Source organism: Peromyscus californicus, unplaced genomic scaffold, assembly GCF_007827085.1.
Source record: "Peromyscus californicus insignis strain IS unplaced genomic scaffold, ASM782708v3 Scaffold_7__1_contigs__length_154581171, whole genome shotgun sequence".
Classification (NCBI taxonomy): Eukaryota; Metazoa; Chordata; class Mammalia; order Rodentia; family Cricetidae; genus Peromyscus; species Peromyscus californicus.
Window position 1 is genome coordinate 148,147,884 of NW_026294595.1, and position 19,431 is coordinate 148,167,314.

The 19,431-nt window shown below is 45.4% G+C and overlaps 1 protein-coding gene across 1 annotated transcript; it reads left to right on the top strand.

Annotated features, from left to right (window-relative positions):
- Positions 1–709: 709 nt before the first annotated feature.
- Spo11 (SPO11 initiator of meiotic double stranded breaks) lies at positions 710–15,742 on the top strand. The gene is made up of 13 exons (XM_052725850.1): positions 710–849; positions 3,789–3,902; positions 5,682–5,770; positions 6,150–6,216; positions 6,590–6,698; positions 7,093–7,179; positions 7,954–7,990; positions 8,282–8,391; positions 10,234–10,333; positions 10,715–10,752; positions 11,345–11,421; positions 14,085–14,196; positions 15,013–15,742. Exons 1-13 carry the CDS (start codon positions 719–721, stop codon positions 15,130–15,132), a joined length of 1,191 nt encoding a protein of 396 aa, XP_052581810.1. The 5' UTR covers positions 710–718; the 3' UTR covers positions 15,133–15,742.
- The last annotated feature ends 3,689 nt before the right edge of the window (positions 15,743–19,431 follow it).

Below are 19,431 nucleotides of genomic sequence, written 5' to 3' on the forward strand. Positions count from 1 at the left end.
TAAATCCTTAGGAAGAAAATCCCATTTTCAGATAAACACTTTATATTTTAAAGGATTCATTTCTTTTTAAAAAATGATTTTATTTCTTTATGTGTGTGTACCACATGCATGCAGGAACACACATCTAGACGCCAGAGGGTATGAAGTCCCACTGAACTGGAACTATAGCTACGAGTCACGTGACGTGGGTTCTAAGAACTGAAGCTGGGCTTTCTGCGGGTGCATTAAGGGTCTTAAGTGCTGAGCTTTCTCTCCAGTCCCGCAACAACTTTTTAAATAAAAGCAAGTCCCAAACATTGTTTGGACGATAGTAAAACCTTTAATCCCAGCACTCAGGAGGTGGAGGCAGGTGGACATGGTGCGGAGGCGGGAATGCAGGCTTCCATCAAAGCAGGCAAGAGTGCTCCCACTCACCCATATCCCCAGCCAGGTCCGACCGTCCTAGTGAAAAGTTGCAAATACCATTTCCCCCAAATGACTCCCCTCAAGGGGTTCGCAAATGTTATTTCCCGTAAGTTATCAGGACAAGGACACCTCGGCCCCACTGATCCTTGATGCTAGCTAGAGCTGCCCCTGGAGCTCCATTCCTCGCAGGAGGGTCCCAGCCGCCGCAAAGGCCTATGCGCCTGCGCACTCGGCTTAGCGGGCTGCTCTGTGGGGGGCGTGGCGCCGCGCGCATGCGCAGCCAGAGCGCGGGAAGGCTCGCAGGTCCGCCATCATGGCGTTCGCGCCTGTGGGGCCCGAGGCCTCGTTCTTCGACGCCCTGGATCGGCACAGGGCTTCCCTGCTGGCCATGGTGAAGAGAGGTGCGGGGGAGAGCCCTGCCGGGGCCACCCGCGCGGCCTCTAGGTACAGCAGCAGCTCGCACGCAGGGCGGTGGAAGAAGGCCCGCAGGGCGGTGGAAGAAGGCCGGCAGGGCGGTGGAAGAAGGCCGGCAGGGCGGTGGAAGAAGGCCGGCAGGGCGGTGGAGGAAGGCCGGCAGGGCGGTGGAGGAAGGCCGGCAGGGCGGTGGAGGAAGGCCGGCAGGGCGGTGGAGGAAGGCCCGCAGGGCGGTGGAGGAAGGCCGGCAGGGCGGTGGAAGAAGGCCGGCAGGGCGGTGGAAGAAGGCCGGCAGGGCGGTGGAAGAAGGCCGGCAGGGCGGTGGAAGAAGGCCGGCAGGGCGGTGGAAGAAGGCCCGCAGGGCGGTGGAAGAAGGCCGGCAGGGCGGTGGAAGAAGGCCGGCAGGGCGGTGGAAGAAGGCCGGCAGGGCGGTGGAGGAAGGCCGGCAGGGCGGTGGAGGAAGGCCGGCAGGGCGGTGGAGGAAGGCCGGCAGGGCGGTGGAGGAAGGCCCGCAGGGCGGTGGAGGAAGGCCGGCAGGGCGGTGGAGGAAGGCCCGCAGGGCGGTGGAGGAAGGCCGGCAGGGCGGTGGAGGAAGGCCGGCAGGGCGGTGGAGGAAGGCCGGCAGGGCGGTGGAAGGCCGCCTGAAGGCTGTGAGGAGAGCGCCAGGCCCGCGCCTGAGCCCCGAGGTCGGCCCTCCCGTAGCGCCCCCTGCCTGTAACGCCTGGTTTGAATGTTTTTGCACTGGTGACCACTTCCACCCCAGCTGTGTGCTAGAACGTTCCCGGAGCATCCCTCTAGCCTAGTTCCTAGTTTCTCAATATCCCTTCTAGTCAGAGAGTCTGAGATTTTTACCTGGCTTTTATGTTTTATCTTTAAAAATTTTTCATGAAAGCCGGGCGTGGTGGCGCACGCCTTTAATCCCAGCACTCGGGAGGCAGAGGCAGGGGGATCTCTGTCTCGAAACAACGAAGCGAAACAAAGTATGAAATTATGTTTTGGGGTTTTGGTGAGGTTGATAGGAAACGGAAAGGGAAAAGTTTAAAGCATTTGCGCTCTAAACTAGTGGGTTTCTCAGATAGAGCAAGCTTATCAATATTGTAAGTGATTTATTTATTTATTTACTTGGTTTTTTTTTTTTTAAGATGTTTATTTATTTATTATGTATACAGAAGAGGGCGCCAGATCTCATTACAGATGGCTGTGAGCCACCATGCGGTTGCTGGGAATTGAACTCAGGACCTCTGGAAGAGCAGTCGGTGCTCTTAACCTCTGAGCCATCTCTCCAGCCCCTATTTACTTGGTTTTTCGAGACAGGGTTTCTCTGTGTAGCTTTGGAGCCTGCCCTGGAACTCACTCTGTAGACCAGGCTGGCCTCGAACTCACAGAGATCCACCTGCCTCTGCCTCCCGAGTGCTGGATTGAAGGCGTGCGACACCATCGCCCGGCTATAAGTGATTTATAATAAGACATTTTTCTTGACCTCTAGGGAACACATGTACCTATGTTAAGTGATTTAAAATCAACTACAGAAAATGCATTTATAGGATTCAGATTTCCTTTCTCATTTTTCTTGTTTATCACCAGTTTGCATCTTAAACACATTCCTTTTATTTTTAAGCCCAAACCAGCTACCCAAAACCTCACAAGCAAACAAATTTTGCAAAATAATTTAGTTTGTGGGAGAATTTAAAAGAGAGAAAGAGATGGTGGGAATCCCTGTTAAGAACAAAGGTTGGTCTCATTATATCTTAAATTTGTTTTCAGTATTATTCTTAAACTGTTCTAAGTTTTGAAAAAAATAACAAATCATTAGTCTTTACTGTATTAGAACACACTAAATGTTTTAAAATATATTTTCTGATTTTTTTTTCAGTGAAAACATTGAAGACGGTGTGGACATTAAAACTCAACATTTTGCCCATCTCCTAGGTTTAACTTGGCTTCCCTTCCTAGATAATATGCCAATGTTATTTAGAGCGACATTTTTTGAAGCTGATGGTTTGTGAAATTAACAGCCAGCTGACAGAAAACTGAATTCAGTCTTGATATTTTGTAAAGTGGTGTGATTTAAGTGGCCAAGTCAACCATTTAGTACAGAATCACAATTTATCCCTTTCCTGGTAGTGATTAAATTTTTTCCCTTTGAATCACTAAAATTTAAAAATGGTTAATTTTTAAGGCATGAGATCAATTAGGGCAGTATGCTACAAGCAGCTGTGTTCATGTACGTGTGTGCGTGCGTGCATGCGTGCGTGCATGTCAAAGCCTGTCTCATATCATCCTCAGTTAAAACATTTAGCAATAGTGTTTCAAGCCAAGTCTGTATTGAAGTTCAGTGACATTGAAGTAAGTTAATTGTGAGCAAATAAAAATGCATTTGTAAGTTATATGAGCTCATTGTTAATGCAAAAGGGTTATTTAAGAGATGAATTTACAGGCAAATCTAATGTCTCTGTAAGTAACCCCTGCAAGAGCAGTTGTTTGAATGCCTGCTGAGTCAGAATTTAGTAAGAGAGATGGTTATTGACATGTATTTCCAAGGCTTAAAAAAAAAAAAAAGAACAAACAAAAGGGAGGTATGGTGGCCAACACCTGTAATCCTAACACTCAGGAGACCAAGGCAGGGTTGTGGGTTTGAGGCCATCCTGGACTTCATGGTGAGTTCCAGACTAGCCTCAGCTACCTTATGAGACCTTGCCTCCAAAAGCAAGACAAAACAACAAAAATCTAATGAAGTTGTGCTCGGCGGTTTGGTGGTACAAGCCTTTAATCTCAGCTGAACTCAAGTGGCAGAGGCAGGCAGATCTCTGTGAGTTCGAGGCCAGCCTGGTCTACAGAGTGAGTTCTAGGACAGCCAGGGGTGCACAGAGAAACCTTGTCTCGAGGGAGGGGAAAAAGTTGTCTTTGTATTGATCTGGGAAATATTACATGCTATATAAAATTAAATCATGGTGTGTTTATTGTTTCAGTTCTGAGGTTCTTACAGCTATAGAAAATATTATTCAAGACATAATCAAAAGCTTGGCAAGAAATGAAGTGCCTGCCTTCACAATAGACAACAGATCAAGCTGGGAAAACATAATGTGGGCATTTTGCAATTCTATTTCTACTTTTTAAAAAGATGTGTGTGCTTGCATGTGTGTGAGAGTGTGCATGTGTGTATGTGTGTGTATATACCTGAATGTACATGTGCATGTGGGTGCCCATGGAAGCCAGAAGAGAGTGTCAGATTCTCTGGAGCTGGAGTTACAGACATTTGTAAGCCACCTGGTGTGGGTGCTGAGAACTGAATTCCAGTCCTCTATAAGAGCAGGAAGCACTCTTAACTGCCCAGCCCTCTCTCCAGGCCCTGAAGTTTTGTTGTATTGTTTCATTTATCCATTTATCTATTTATTTATCCATTTATCTATTTGTCCATTTATTTATTTATTCATTTGTTTGTTTGTTTGTTTGAGAGAGAATCTTACTATAGTGGCCAGCTGGCCTGGAACTCACAATGTAGACCAGGTTAATGTCAAAGTCACAGAGATCTGCCTGCTTCTACCTCCCTAGCGCTGGTATTAAGATGTGCCACCATGCCTGGTCCCTGCAGTTTTATTTTAAAATGCAATATCTATGTTGTTATTTCAATTTGTTTCAGAGTTATAGTCAGATGTCATTCCTTTTATCCTGTCCCATAAAAATTAGCAGGTTTACGAAATCCATGCTCCATAGAAGGGCTGTGTGAACTGGAAGTCAGTGTGAAAGATGAGGCCAAGAAAGGACTAGCAACCAGAACTGCACTGAGGAAGGGGGTGGTCCAAAGTCTGCCTGCCCTTGCTCAAAACAGCAAGTGTAGAGCCACACTCCTCAGCACTGGGGAAACATCCTGGTGAGATTGTCTTTCACTCTGCGAAAGCAAGCCATTGCTCAGGCAGCTGCAGTCAGTGCTGACACGCAGACCATGGTGCGAGCATCCGGAACAGCACAGGGTTAAGGCTCGGTCCTTGCCGATTGCTGCTTGGTCTTCTCCAGCCTAGTGAAAAAGTTTAACCTTTGTAGCCTGCCTGTACAGCCTTTTCTACCAAACCACAAATGGTTCTCAGAGTTTGTGAAAGTTGCAGAGGAATGGGACTAGGGGAGATTTTAAAATCATTAAAATTAGCATAAGATGTATACTTGGGCAATGTGTTTGGAAAGATAGATTTCACATAGCTTCAAAGCAGTTGCCATGTGGGGGTTCACCTGGTGCCTTCTGCCATCCTTAGGAGAGTCTGAGAGGTTCAGTTTCACTTTGTGGGTAAATTGAAACAAAATATTTCAAAAATTATTATTAAATTGAATCAAATTATTAACTGAGAATGAGTAATGGCAAAATGAGTAAAATACATAATAGTAAAATATGTGTAAGTATTCCATATACACTGTCTTCCCAGAAAAGAACTACACATATACTCCATACTAAAAGGTGTTTAGCTTAAACCTGAGCTAGTCACCTGTTAACTTCCTGCAGCAATTTGAACCTTTGGGCATTCCTAAGCTCCAGTGCCCACAGAGAAGAAATGTGGGAGCTGGCTGAGGTGGTTGAAATGCTTGCTGTATAGCAGGAACCCTCATAAAAGCAAACTCTGGCATATGCCTGTAATCCCAGGGCTGGGAGGTGGAGACAGGTGGATCCCTGGGGCTCACAGACCATCTTTGGTGACTGGTGAGCTCCAGGACGATGAGACAGAGATTGTCTCACAAAACCAGATGGGTGGTCCCTGCAGAACACTTCTCAAGGTCGACCTCTGGCCTCTGTACATGTGCACATGATAAGCAGGTCACAGCAAGTGTGTGTTCAGAAATTAAGTTTCTCATTTTGTTCCTGTTTTGAACAACAGGTTTGAAGACTCTGTCGGCCTTCAGATGATGCCTCAGTGTACCACAAGAAAAATCAAAAGCGATTCACCAAAATCAGTTAAAAAATTTGGTAAGTTACTCTTCCGTGGCATTGAGTAGTCAATAGCAAATGAGTTAGTTATTTCTAGAGCTTAGCTGTTCCTAGTTGGGTGTCTTCACATGTTCTTTAACTTGTCCCTAAAATACATTTTTAGACTTTTCATGGTCAGTAACATTGGAAGCACACAGTCAAAGTCAGCATGTTCTAGGTTCATGTTCAGAGGAAATTACTCTGATTTGCTACCCAGAAAGCACATGATTTTACAATTATTCTTTACCTAACCCTCCTCTTTTGGGAAGATAAAGTTTAAAGCATTATAGACAAACAATGGGTACAATTAAAATTTATAACAGTATCTTTCAAATTAGTGAGAGAGAGAGAGAAGTAAATTGTTTGTCTTATTTTCCAGCTCTAATTCTGAAAATATTGTCCATGATTTATAAATTAGTACAGAGCAACACTTACGCAACCAAGAGGTAAATATATTGTTATGGCAAATTCATCTTCAAAAAATGCTGTGTGAGACTGAGTTAAATTAACTGTTTTAATTTTAAATTTAATGTGTATGGGTGTTTTGCCTGCATGTGTGTCTATGCACCACATACCTGGTGTCTGAAGAAGCCAGAAAATAGTGTCAGTTCCCCTGGAGCTGGAGTTACAGATATTTGTCCTCTGGAAGAGCAGCCATCTCTCCAGCCCCCCTTAACTTTTAAAATATGCTTTATGGTAATAAGCAGCTCTCCTTGTGTGCTGTGTTTCTTGCAGTAAATGTCCCCCACATAGTACTCTATGCTTGTCACAGTCCCAGAACATGTAGCTCATTCAAATGTTGACCTGACGTTTTCACAGAGACATCTACTACACTGACAGCCAGCTTTTTGGGAACCAAGCTGCAGTGGACAACATTATAGATGACATTTCCTGTATGCTGAAAGTGCCCAGGAGGAGCCTGCATGTGGTGAGCCACTCTAAGAACAAAACACTGCCACAAAACAAAATGGTAGCTGCCCTTAGTCCCAGAGCAGAGGCAGAGGCAGGCAGGTTAGCTAGAGCCTCACAGCGAGATCTTGTCTGGGGGAAAGTGTACTCTGCCCCCTTTTCATGTCATTTGATAGGATATTTTCTCAACATAACCTTAATCTGTTTCCAATGTGTTCCTTTGGTCAAATGGACCAAAACAGGAACCTTTTCAGATATTTTTATTTCCTAATTACCCTTACATGCTTTTTCTCCATCTCTGCCTAGATCCTGATCTAAGATAAAACACAAATGTCTTAAGAGGTGAGCATGAGGAGAGGCTTGCAGCAACAAGTATATTAATGGGGACGGTTTCAAATACTTATTTTTTCCAGTTATCTACCTCCAAGGGATTGATTGCTGGCAACCTGAGATACGTGGAGGAGGATGGTACCCGAGTGCAGTGCACCTGCAATGCCACGGTGAGCATCCTTCCATCTCACCTGCTCAGTGCCACACAACCCTTCCCATTTGGAACTGGATTTCATTCCTTGCTTTATTGTGTAATTCAGAGACAAGGTAAAAAGTTATTTATAATTGTGTGAATGTGAGTATGGGGTGTATGTGTGCTAACAGGTGCATGTGTGCCACAGCACAAGTATGGAGGTCAGATGACCACTGTTAAAAATTGCTCCCTCCTTCCGCTATAGGTTCATGGGATCAAACAAGTCATCAGTCCTGTGTGGCAAGTACTCTTACCCACTGATCCATCTTGCTGGCCCCAGGGATTTTAAAATAAAACTGATGAGTAAACAGTTGTGTGCTTTAGCACACAGTTTTCAAATATGCTAATTGTCATATTGAAGTAAACAGACACACATTCTCTTTTACATAATCTGTGTGGCTCTGAAATGAACACATTTCATCCCAAACCCCTTGCTGATGCTGCACTAGGGCAGCGGGGTGGGTGGTCTGATGCTCCCATCAGGACAGGGCACAGTAATGCTGCTGAGGCCCTGCATCAGGACCCTTGCCTTCCTCGTGTCTGCTTAAGCCATAGCTGTGAAAAGCTTCCACAACCTTCCCTGCTGGGGAAGCCAAGTGGGTCCTGTGTCTGCTTTCCTCACTGAGTGGCAGTCTCTAGACTACCCATCAAAGAAAGATGAAAGCTTACCATTGTGAATCATAAAGTGCAGTTACACTTACTTTTTAGTTAACTTACAAACTGCTTGGTTTGTTTTTTCTTTCTAACTTAGGCTACTGCTGTGCCATCTAATATCCAAGGGATCCGGAGTATCCTTCAGTGGTAAAACTGTTTAAACTGGAATGCTCCTTCAAAGAGCTTTGTCTTCCTGTTGTGTAACAAACATAGAGGCCATAGAGACAAGTAGCCACAGTCCCCTTGCTAGGGCTCTCCCTGTGAAGTAGAGACTGGCACCCGTGTACCTGGGTGAATATAGGTATTGGGAGGTAAAATGAAAAAGTTTTCCCTGTAGCTGCCTTTGAGTCACGGTATATGTGCTGCAATGCAGTGGGTGACTAAGCTTGGATGCTGTGACTAGTTTCTCAGCCTTAGCGCCACAGATCTGATCACAGATGCAAAGTTTCTGTTAATAGTAGAGAAGGATGCAACATTTCAACGGCTCCTGGATGACAACTTCTGCAGCAGAATGTCCCCATGCATCATGGTCACGGTAGGATATCTGCCTCACTTCACCACTGTGGTGCCCGGAAATAGAGCTCCAGCAACATCTGTGCACCATGTCCCTGTCCAATATAATGCATCATCTAGTATCCCAGAGCAGAAGTGTCCACGGTGTTTGTTTCAACATTCTTAAACCCAACCCAGGTTCAGATGAGGGTCTCTATTCTTAAACAGAGCAATTGCCCCCAACAGGCTTTGTTTTCTTGCTGCTCTGTGTCTCCCTCACACTTTCTGACCGCAGAGTTTCTCCAGGGCTGTGGGCAGCTGCTGGCGCTTGCTGTTCTTCACAAGAGTTTGTATCCGGGTGATTCACTGGTTCAGGCTAACGGCGCTTGCCCTTTTCAAACACATGTGCAGGAACAGTGAGGAACACAGGCCGTGTTGTGACAGCAGTGGAACTACAGGATGGCTTGGCAAAAGGATGGCTCGTTCAGCCAGCAACAGCTAGCCCAGAGACGCAACAGGCAGGGTGACTGAGGCAACATGTGTCCTTCTCCAAGTTCTGCAGCCTGGGGCCAAGACTAGTTAGTGTGTTAGCTGATTCTCTGTCTGCTAGAGCAGACCATTGCTTGATTGCTAAGAAGCTGTCTTCTCATTGAGTGTTCACATGGAAGACAAGAGCAAGACAGAGACAGGAGAAAGCCTTTCTGGAGTCCCTTACATACTCATTCCATTCAGGGGAGTCTGTCCTTCTGTTCTTGATCCCAAAGCCTTACCTCCTGAGCCTTCACATGAATTTATGAGGGACAGAAGTATTGGTCCATTGTGGGCAGTTAGCGTCCTGTGGTATGGTCATGTTTTGAGAAATCGTAAGACTGGCTGCAGGAGGGAAGAAAGCTTGGGGTGCACACAGATGGGGGCTGCAGAGTAAGAGGATGGATCAGGAGCCCCTCTTCTGGGATCTCTCCACAGCCTGCCTTTACATAGCTGTAGAAAATCCACTCCTTGGAGGAGAAGGCGGTTTACAGTGGTTTGTTAGTGTGACCGGAAATGAAGCCTTAGCATAGCCAGAAGAGAGTCTGATGAGGGGGTGTCAGGCAGATGGGGGAGCCTTACAGGCCTGGTCAGTCTATAGCATCCTGACTTGGAGCAAAAAGGTAGGCCCACAGGAGGCTTTGCACATTAGGGTTTATGTGGCGGCCTGCGGGTCAGATGGCTTCTTGGGAGGTTTGGGCTTATCTCAGTGTGAGGATGGGGGGGGGGGGCAGGGACTGAACGAAGGACACTTCAGAAGGACTAGGTGACTCCTGATTGTGGCTCTGACCTGTGGCACCTTAGTTCAACATCACTACTAAGAGCCACAAGACAGACACAAGCACTCAGCTCTTTATGAGAGAAGTTCCAAGTGTGATTTTGGCATGGACTCTTGGGGTGATGGTAGGAAATTCTGGTGGCATCTGCTTGGGTGAAAGAGCTGAGAGGTGATATAGAAGATGAAGGACAATTTGTAGGTGTCCAGTTGATCTTTCCTTGCATTGTCTGGGTCCCAGTGACTGGGCTCAGGTCATCAGGCTTTATATGTGGAGTCATCTACTGTGCCTATGTGGGCATCCCTATGCCCTTTGAAATAACACTGCCCTGAGCACCTTTATTAGTTCTGTTCCTGATGAAATGTTGTCTGGGGGTGGGGTCTCCAAACAGGCGTCCTGGAAGCAGAGGTGTGAACAGATGTGGCTCTTCTTGTTGAACATTGTCCATTTTCCTTACTGTCAGCACTAGGCTCCCCAACCTGGAAGTCAGGGTGGGGTCTCACTTGTCAGTGTTGATGAAATACAGGCAGAATGTGGCCAGATCCTCTACAGCCTCAATGCCTGACTCTGTCTGCTTTCAGGGAAAGGGTGTTCCCGATCTGAACACAAGGCTCCTGGTGAAGAAGCTGTGGGACACATTTCACATTCCTGTTTTCACTTTGGTAGATGCTGATCCCCATGGTAATCTCTCCTGGACTATTTTGGACAACAGTCGTGACTAAGTCATATTTGTGATTATGTTTTTCTGCTCTTAGAACATTTGTACAGCGTATTGTATGGGCCAGGGGATAGCTTAGTGGTATAGTACTTGCCTAGCATGCATAATGTCCTAGGTTCAATCTCCAGCATGGTAATCAGTAAAGAAATAAATCAAAGGTACTATTAATATAGTCAAGTTAAAGACTGTAATCATTTAAGACAATGTTTAACATATGAAACTGAGAATGTAATTTTTTCTTGGTAATGTCCACAGAATTAAAGATTTTAGATGTTAGGTGGAATTTGAGAGTGCAGATTCCCTAGCTGTGACCTGAGTCTAATCTTAAAGCTCACTCTCAACAGGCATCGAGATAATGTGCATCTATAAGTACGGTTCCATGGTGAGTACAGAAAAGTGCAACTGCCCTTCTCCACCACACCTGTGTTCCATTCACCGGGGTCTACTTATACCCTCGTAAGGCAAGGCTCTCCAGAATGTCCCAGGGGCAATGGTGACCTCTTGAGAACCGGTCTGTGCTTCAGTGTTGTGAGCCCAGCCCCTGGCATGGGTAAGGGAGGGTCCAGCTATGTGCAAGTGGCACAGCCATTCTGTCTAATCTGCTCCTAAAGAGCATCAGCGAGACCCTAAGTGTCACATGCAGCTTCCAGTTTTGACTTTGCCACTGTGACTCCCACAATGAGAGAAGGGAAAACATCAAGTCCATGTTGGAGCCTATGGTACCCAAATTCCACTCTTGAAAACGTGGAGAGCCACAAGTCCTGGTTCCCCCCCAAACCTGCTGAGCCTGCATCTCCAAATGAGCCGGAAGCCCAGCCAAGTTCATAGCAGAGGGGTGGCAGAGCAGGGAGGGAGGTAGTGAGTTCAAGCCAGAGATTAACAAAGCAATGGTCCAGAGCACCTCACCCTGCTGCCAGAATAGAAAGCCAGGACCTTGTCCAGCTCCTCTGACACAGCTCTGCACTTTATCTCAGTCCATGTCTTTCGAAGCCCACAGTCTCACCGTCCCAACTATCAGATGGCTTGGTCTCCTCCCTTCTGATATTAAAAGGTAAGACGTCTTACTGCAGTGTGTATGACATGCCTGACGTCACTAGAAAAGCACTTGCTGTCTGTAGTTATACAGTAAATTTCTTGGGGTCTCTGTTATTTATATAGTTAATGAAGGCCAAGCATGATGGTACACACCTTTAATATCAGCACTTGGGAGACAGAGGCAGGCAGGACTCTGTGGGTTCAAGATCAGCCTTGTCTAGATAGTGAGTTCCAGGACAGTCAGCACCACTACATAAAGAGGCCCTGTCTCAAAACACAAAACAAAACCCAATGAACTTAGTTAATTTCACCTTCAGCTAGCCACAAATATTTTTACAATTATGATTAAACCCTTGTGCAAGTTTTTTGTATTTAAAAGACTAATGCATGGAGAGACATGGCAACATATTTGTAATCCTGTGCTCAGGGGACTGAGCCAGAGGCCAGCCTGAGCTCCAGGGTGAGGCTCTGCCTCACAGACACAGATAATAAGTGTGAGGCCTGGGATGGAATTAAATGTCAATCCTGATCTTGATCATTCTAACTCCATAGAGTGATCACATCTTAATATCAGAGTTTGGGAACTGCTAGCACTTGAAGTTAAGGGTCATTTGAGGCAGGGCGGTCCTAGGTGGCTGGTGATTTTCTGCCCACAGCTATGACCTTTCCCGAGAAACCTCAAGGTCCTCAACTGTTCCTTTGTCATCTGGTTTTTGCATACAACACAAAGTGATCACTTTTTTGTTGTTGTTACTAATAAATACATTTCTCTCCTGTGACCTCATGGTAATAGTTCCTTCTCCTGAATTTCAATTTCAGGCAATCCCTCACAGCTGTTCTGCCGAGATTGTTGGTGACAAGCAGATCAAAGGGTCCTCTGATAGTTAAACCTTTCCCTGAATCTTACATAGTCTCTGAGGATTCCCAGAGACTTGGTGGGTCAAAGCATGTGTGTGTGTTTGAGGCTTTCCCTGCCTTCAGTAAGGTTCTTGATGTGTTCTCTGTGGAGAGTGATTCACCTGGCCCTCAGCATGGGGGACTACTGATTTTCAAATACTTGTAAAAATATCTAATTATATGAATACTGGAGGGTATGAACATGTGAGCACAGGTACTCACAGATGACCAAAACCTTGGAACCCCTGAGCTGGAGTTACAGGCAGTTGTGAGCTATTTAGCGAGGATGCTGTAATCAAACTTGGGTCCTCTGCAAGAGCAGTATACACTCTTAACCACGGACCCATCCCTCCAGTGTAGTTGGAAGTTTTTCTGTGTCCTGCCTGGTCATGCAGCCACTCAGACCCAAATAAACATACAGAGGCTTATATTCTTTTCAAACTATGGCCATGGCAAGCTTCTTGCTAGCTAGCTCTTACATCTTAAACTAACCCATTTCTATAAATGTATACCTCGCCACGTGGCTTGTGGCTTATCGGACTTTACATCTTGCTTCTTCTGGCGGCGGCTGCAGCATCTGCTTCACTCTCCTTTCTCTTCCCACTATCTCTCTTGAATTTTCCCGCCTGGCTCCATCCTACCCTGCCATAGGCCAATGCAGCTTTATTTATCAACCAATCAGAGCAACACATATTCACAGCGTACAGAAAGACATCCCACAGCACTTCCATCCCCTCAAATACCCTCTTGCTATTCTCCTTTTCCTGTGAGGAACTTGAGTGTGTGTGCAGGATTTCCTGAGGCAGTGGGCTGTCTTGGATGTAGATGCTTATTTTCCAAATGTGGGGACCATGAAGCTATGGACTGAGCAGGAAGGAAACCTACCCCTGGAGTTTTGAATGCTTCCATAGAAGGAAGCAGAGTTTATACCAATGCAGTTATTTGTCATGGCCACAATCCCTTCGAGTGACCCCTTTGCACAAACACAGATGTGGGACAAGGACCCTGAAGGCTTTTAAGGCAGAGGTCCCGGTGGAACTCCAGCTGTGCTCATAAACCCCTCTGGTGTCCTCAGACAGACAGAGAAGAGACAGACAGACAGATACAGGGTCAAAGGAATGAGGCTGCAATCAGCAGCACTAGACTCCCTTCACTTGGCCAGCCAGGAACTGCCACTGCAGATGCCCACAATTATGGTGATACTGAGGACAGCTGAGGAAATTAGAGTTTACCTGGACACCTTGGACTTGTGACTTCAAGAGCAGACTATACCTAAACCCAGATCTCTCTACCGTTTTCAGACTTCAAACTAGATAAGTGTGCATGTCAAATAATAAAGCAATAGATCTGCATCCTCAGTGCAAAGAGTCAAGCGCTTAGTAGGCACCCGCATCCTGATTTCTCAGTGTCAGCCACTGGCCACGGCTGCTGGGGCTCACAGCTGCAGGGGCAGAAAGCTGTGGCTTGTCCATACTAGCTCTGCTCAGTGTACCTGACACCAGTGCTTTGTTAGCAGCCAGTTTCTGTCATCTGTTGTCATCTCACAAAGGTGAGGAGGGGGAGGAAGGACAGAACCTGTTTCTATGACAACATGAACTTCTACTTTGAACTTAGAAAACTCCCTGGCCTATATCACAGAGCCCCAGATGCTGGGGTTGGGGAAGAGCACGGGACTGATTTTCTCACTTGTTTTTCTTAGTTTGTTGACATAACAACGTAAGTACAGGCATAAATACAGGAACATTCTGTTTTTACTGATCACTCCAATCAATTTTTTTCCAGGTTAAATATACCTAAGGATAGTTTGATTCCACTGACAAAGCATGACCAGGTGAAACTGGACAGTATCCTGAGGAGGCCTTATATTACCTACCAGCCCTTCTGGAGAAAAGAGGTAGATGGTGTGTTTTTATAAAACGCAAATCTATGTGTTTTCTTTCTTCTCATTGTAGTGGTAGCTGCTCACACAATACTTTCAGCACATCCTTGAACATGTTTAATTTTTATCACTGTTACTGATTTTTAATTAATGTTTTCAGTTAGTGTACAACATAATGGGTTCTATTATGGCATTTCATGCATATATATCATGGTACTTTGTTCATATTTCCCCCCACCCCCACAGGTCATCCCTGCTGCAGATCCCATTCCAAACCCAACATGGTCTTCCTTCTGTTTTCACACATCCCTCCATGTTTACCCAGAGTCCACATGTAAGAGAAGACATGCAGCATTTTGTCTCTTCCTCCTCCATTGCCTGTTCTTGGTCTCCCCCCCACCCCTACACAGTCCCTCTCCTTCATTCATGTCCTACCTGTGCACATTTAAATCTAGATTCTGTCCATGGAAGAAAGCATGCACTTTGTCCTTCTGAGTCTGACTTATTTCCTGAAAGTCTATGTAACCAAAAACTGATGCTGCCAGTGTAGTTTGTCAATAACAGTCTGTTGAAATTGCATCACAGACAGTGCCAATAGAGGAGGTCAGCAGGGGGAAGACATCTGCCTTTCCTCCACGGTTATGTCACTTTATCAGTGATGGCCGCACAGCTTATGGGATAAAAAAGAAAGAAAGAAAGCCCCAAAACAAAAACACTCTAATAGTGAGGCCTGACCTTACAGTCTTGACCAGTAGCCACTCTAGATGCTCTAGCAGGCCTGAAGACTGCCTAGCCTGTGGTTCCTGACAGATGTTGGTAACCTTCCTGCAGATGGAAATGATGGCGGACTCTAAGATGAAGGCAGAGATCCAAGCCTTGACCTTCCTGTCATCAGACTATCTTTCCAGAGTGTACCTACCCAACAAGCTGAGGTTTGGAGGATGGATATAAGGTCAGAGTCGGGCGGTGTGTACTTCCCAGAGCTTTCCATCAGCTTGTTTGAACCGCAAACACTGGGTGAAGGAGTCCCTGTTCTTAATTCTGCAACAGTAAAAGTAATTGTATGTTAATATGTTTGTCAAAGCAAACTCCATAATGCCCTTTAGACTGTTTGATCTTCTGTAAAGACAGATTCTTACTCTAGAGCGATTATAAAATAATTTATTTAATTTTAAAATTTTATTAGAAAAACTGTTGCATATGAACGTCTATAAAAATACCTACTTCTGCTGGGTGGTGGTTGTGCACGCCTTTAATCCCAGCACTCAGGAGGCAAAGGCAGGGGGATCTCTGAGTTCAAGGCCATCCTGGTCTACAGAGTGAGTTCTAGGACAGCCAGAGCTACACAGAGAAACCCTGTCTCAAAAAACCTTGAAAAAAAATTGACTTCCTGTAACATAGCTAATATAGCTGTGAAGTATCTCACTAGCAACAAAAATAGCAGTCGAAACTCAAGAGGTTGTAAAGGAATTACATGGCATTTTTTTCCTTGTACTTTCTTTTGCTTCGTGGTATGGGGAACTTGCCCTGTTAATGTACCTATGAAACTAGTAAAGTTTATTGTAAACAAATCTTGAGTTGGTGTATGTCCCGTGCCTTGCTCTCCTCAATTCCAATGTGCTTCTTTACCCATACCACTGTGTCTGAACCTGCTTCCCAGGCACACAGTGTAGGCCATAGCTGTGCATCTGGATTCCTCTTTGTTCCCTGAGTGCAAGATTGACTGCAGTGAGGCTTCTTTTACAGTAGGCTGTGCTCTGGCCTCCTCGAGCTCTACCTTCATTTTGTCAGAGGTAACCTTTATGGTCTCAGTGCATCTCTAAGGGCAGAAGCTTCAACTGTCTGCAAGTCTGCACACTTCCAGAAGGATGTAAGCGTTGCTTAGTTTATAAGGCTCAGCAGCGGCTGATGTAACAGGACCAATTCTGCAAGTGTGTGCATGCTGCCACTGTGTACACATGATCTCACTTCATTCTCCCAGTAATGACTCCGTAGTTTACAGGTGAAAGCTCTGAAGGTGTTACTTCTCCAAAGCCACAAGAGTATCAGGAGACAATAATACCAACTACCTCGGTGGACAGATGACAGAATATGCAGGGACTACAGAGAAATGGAGAAGGCAGCCCTTGTTCAGAGTTAAGAATTCCAAGACAGCAGCAACAGAGAATTCAACTGAGCCAGGTCCCTCCTAAGTACTCGAGTCACATAGCCATGACACTGGCCCCACCTAAGAACTTGTAGTAAAAATGAAACGAGGCAATATGACAAGCAAAGAAGACACTCAGTACATTCACACAGTAGGTATTTTTCTAGGGGCTTCACAAATGCTAACTCATCTCATCCTGTAAGTTAAGGCCCTAACTCATGACCCCAGTTTTCAGATGAGGGAATGAAGGCCCAGGGGCGTTTAATAACTGACTGTCCTGTGTCCACAGACTAGTAAGCAGTGGAGTCTGGACTTCACCTGGAGGGGCTGGAGATGGCTGGGGACATAGAATGTGCTTCCCATGTGCCCTGCATGCACATTGCCAGGGGACAGTCTAAGCCACGTGCTAAATCAAGGCCCTGATATCATACCTATGGTGTTAAGATGGCCCCTGGACATATAGGACACTAAAATTTTGTTTTGAGAGCATTTTAATATGCTGTTGATTTGACTTCCTTGTGTGACTGATCAAAAATTATTTAAAGCTTTTGTAAATTACTAATGTTTTCCTTAAATTTATACACAATACTAACATGCAATAATGTCACTGAATTTTGACAAGCTAAAAAAGAAAATACAAGTTAGAAATATGTTTAGCCCACAGAATGTCCGAGTTAGGCTATATTGTCAAAATGGGAGGGAAATACAAGACTACAGTAGTCATGAAAATTTGGAAATAAACTTAAAAATAGCTTGCAGATCCATTCAGTTCATCTAATTAAATTATCTGGAGTTTATGACTGGAAATTCTCTTAGAATAATTTTCTATTCTTTGGGAAATTAAGTGGAAGAGCAGCCGCACTGAAGTTGGCTCTGCTACCCACCTTTATTGGATGCAGATGAGAAGCTGGTGCTACAGATTTGGGAACCATCTAGAATTCTAGCTCACAAGATTTGCTTTCCGAAACGATTACTGCACAACAGCTCTTTCAAATGGCAGCTGGCAACAGACAATGCCCTCAAGGTACCGTCATCTCCTGGACCCATGTGGAAGAACACAGGACTGGAATCTGTTTAGAGTTAGGGTGAGCAGGAAAGAGTACCACAAAATATGTCCTGAGAATCATGGTTTGTCCTTAAGGGTTCCTAACGACCCTCATTTAAAAAAAAAAAACTGTAACATCCCATTTTCTGGGAAATGGAACTGTCGTTATTGGTGATGCTAAGTGATTTCAGAAGTCATGGTTTCATAGGGGTTGGGAAGAAGCAGTGCACATTGTAGAAAAACAGGGCAAATCTTCTAGGATGTCCCTCATGGCTTCTTTTAGGCCTCCTGGTTGACTGTCAGAGTGAGGCCAGTATCTGTTAAGTGCTGCCGGAGAGAACAGACACTCTGAAAACCAGGGCACATGTGTACATCAACATTGATGTTGGATGTCTGCAGAAGGCAGTGTGGAGCAACACTGACTTCTGTCCCTAAATGGGCTGTCTGGAAGACGTGACTACAGCCCCCTAGGACAAGCCAAGGCTGCCCCCTGCTGGCAAATGTTTGCTGGGTATCCAAATCCTTCCACCCTTTTGAGTGGGAATTTCCTTAAAATTATTTTCAAGTCACTTTTAAAAGGACTAGATGGAAAAGTGTAAGACTCATAAAAAGAAGATGTGCGAAGCAGGAGGACCTCTGGTGAGTACTTCTGAGGCCTCATGAGCTAATTTGTTCTGGGTACCCCCACTCCCAAGAGTTTGTACTTGGCTGCCAAAACTGCTAGCAAACCTTAAGCCAGCCTATGAGAACTTTCCAATTAAAATGTCAAAATTAAGTATCATTTAAGTTGAAAAATTAGCTGAAACTAAACTTATAATCTCATCCAGTTTCTTGGAAGTGTACTATAAAATGCAATCCGTTCTGAGTTTTCTCCTGAAACTTCACCAATGTGGGTGACAGTCACAGCCAAAATTTCAGTATTTGGGTTTTTATGTGAGGTTTTTCTTTTTACTTTGTTTTATTTTGTTTTTCCTAGACAGGGTTTCCCTGTGTAGACCTGACTGTCCTGGAATTCACTCTGTAGACCAGGCTGGCCTCAAACTCAGAGGTCTGCCTGCCTCTGCCTCCAGAGTGCTAGGATTGAAGGCTTTATGTGAGTTTTTACCCATACTGAGTACATAGATGACTGATCTCAGGGATGAAACCACCCGAAATGGGCTGGGCCCTCCCCAGTCAACCACTAATTAAGAAAATACCCTACAGGCCTCCCTCCCTACAGCCTGATTGGTCTTCTGCAGACATTTTCTCAGTTGAGGTTCTCTCCCTCGTGGACTTTAGCTTGTGTCAAGTTGACATAGACTGCCCAGCACAGCCCATAAGACTGCAAGGACCCCAGCCCTGCTAAAGAAAGCTGTCCTGTGTTTGATGGGTGTAGAAGTCAGTGAGAAGCCTCTTCGGTCACTGTCAGCCATGCTCATAGAGAGTATACTGTGCTTGCTAATTAATGAACTCTTAGAGATCAGGAGGGCTGGCGAGACAGAGGAGTCTGGATCACCTCTGCCTCACATACCCTGTGTCTGAAGTACTCCTGGGAAAGTCATAGGAACAGTCCCTGGTGAGGTACAAACCAGAGGAGTCCACTGCTTTGGACTCAACTCCCTCACTGGACCCCAACAGGAACAGACATGACTACAAACCGAAATGTTGTCGCCCATGTTCAAATTCCATGTAACCAAACTGAAACTTGCTATTCGACCTTTCAGGGGAAAAACAGTAAATGTATAATCATCAGAAGTTTTCTAGACAGGCCAGTTTCAGACTGTGTTATACTGAAGTCCCTTTAAAACACGTAAGCCAATGTCAGTTTCTACTCTGCTGTCCAGGGACCCTGTTTCTGCCTTAAATTTCACAAATTGTTTGTTTTGGAGACAGAGCCTTACTATGTAGCTCTGACCGGCTTGGAACTCACAGAGATCTGCCTGCCTCTGCCTTTACCTCCTGAGTGCTGGGATTGAAGGCCTGCCAGCCGTTGCCCAACAAAAAAAGTAGTTTTGTAGCTACCAATCACATTTTGTTCTTCATTATTGGCATTCAGCCTTTCTCTGTCTCTAAAACTACT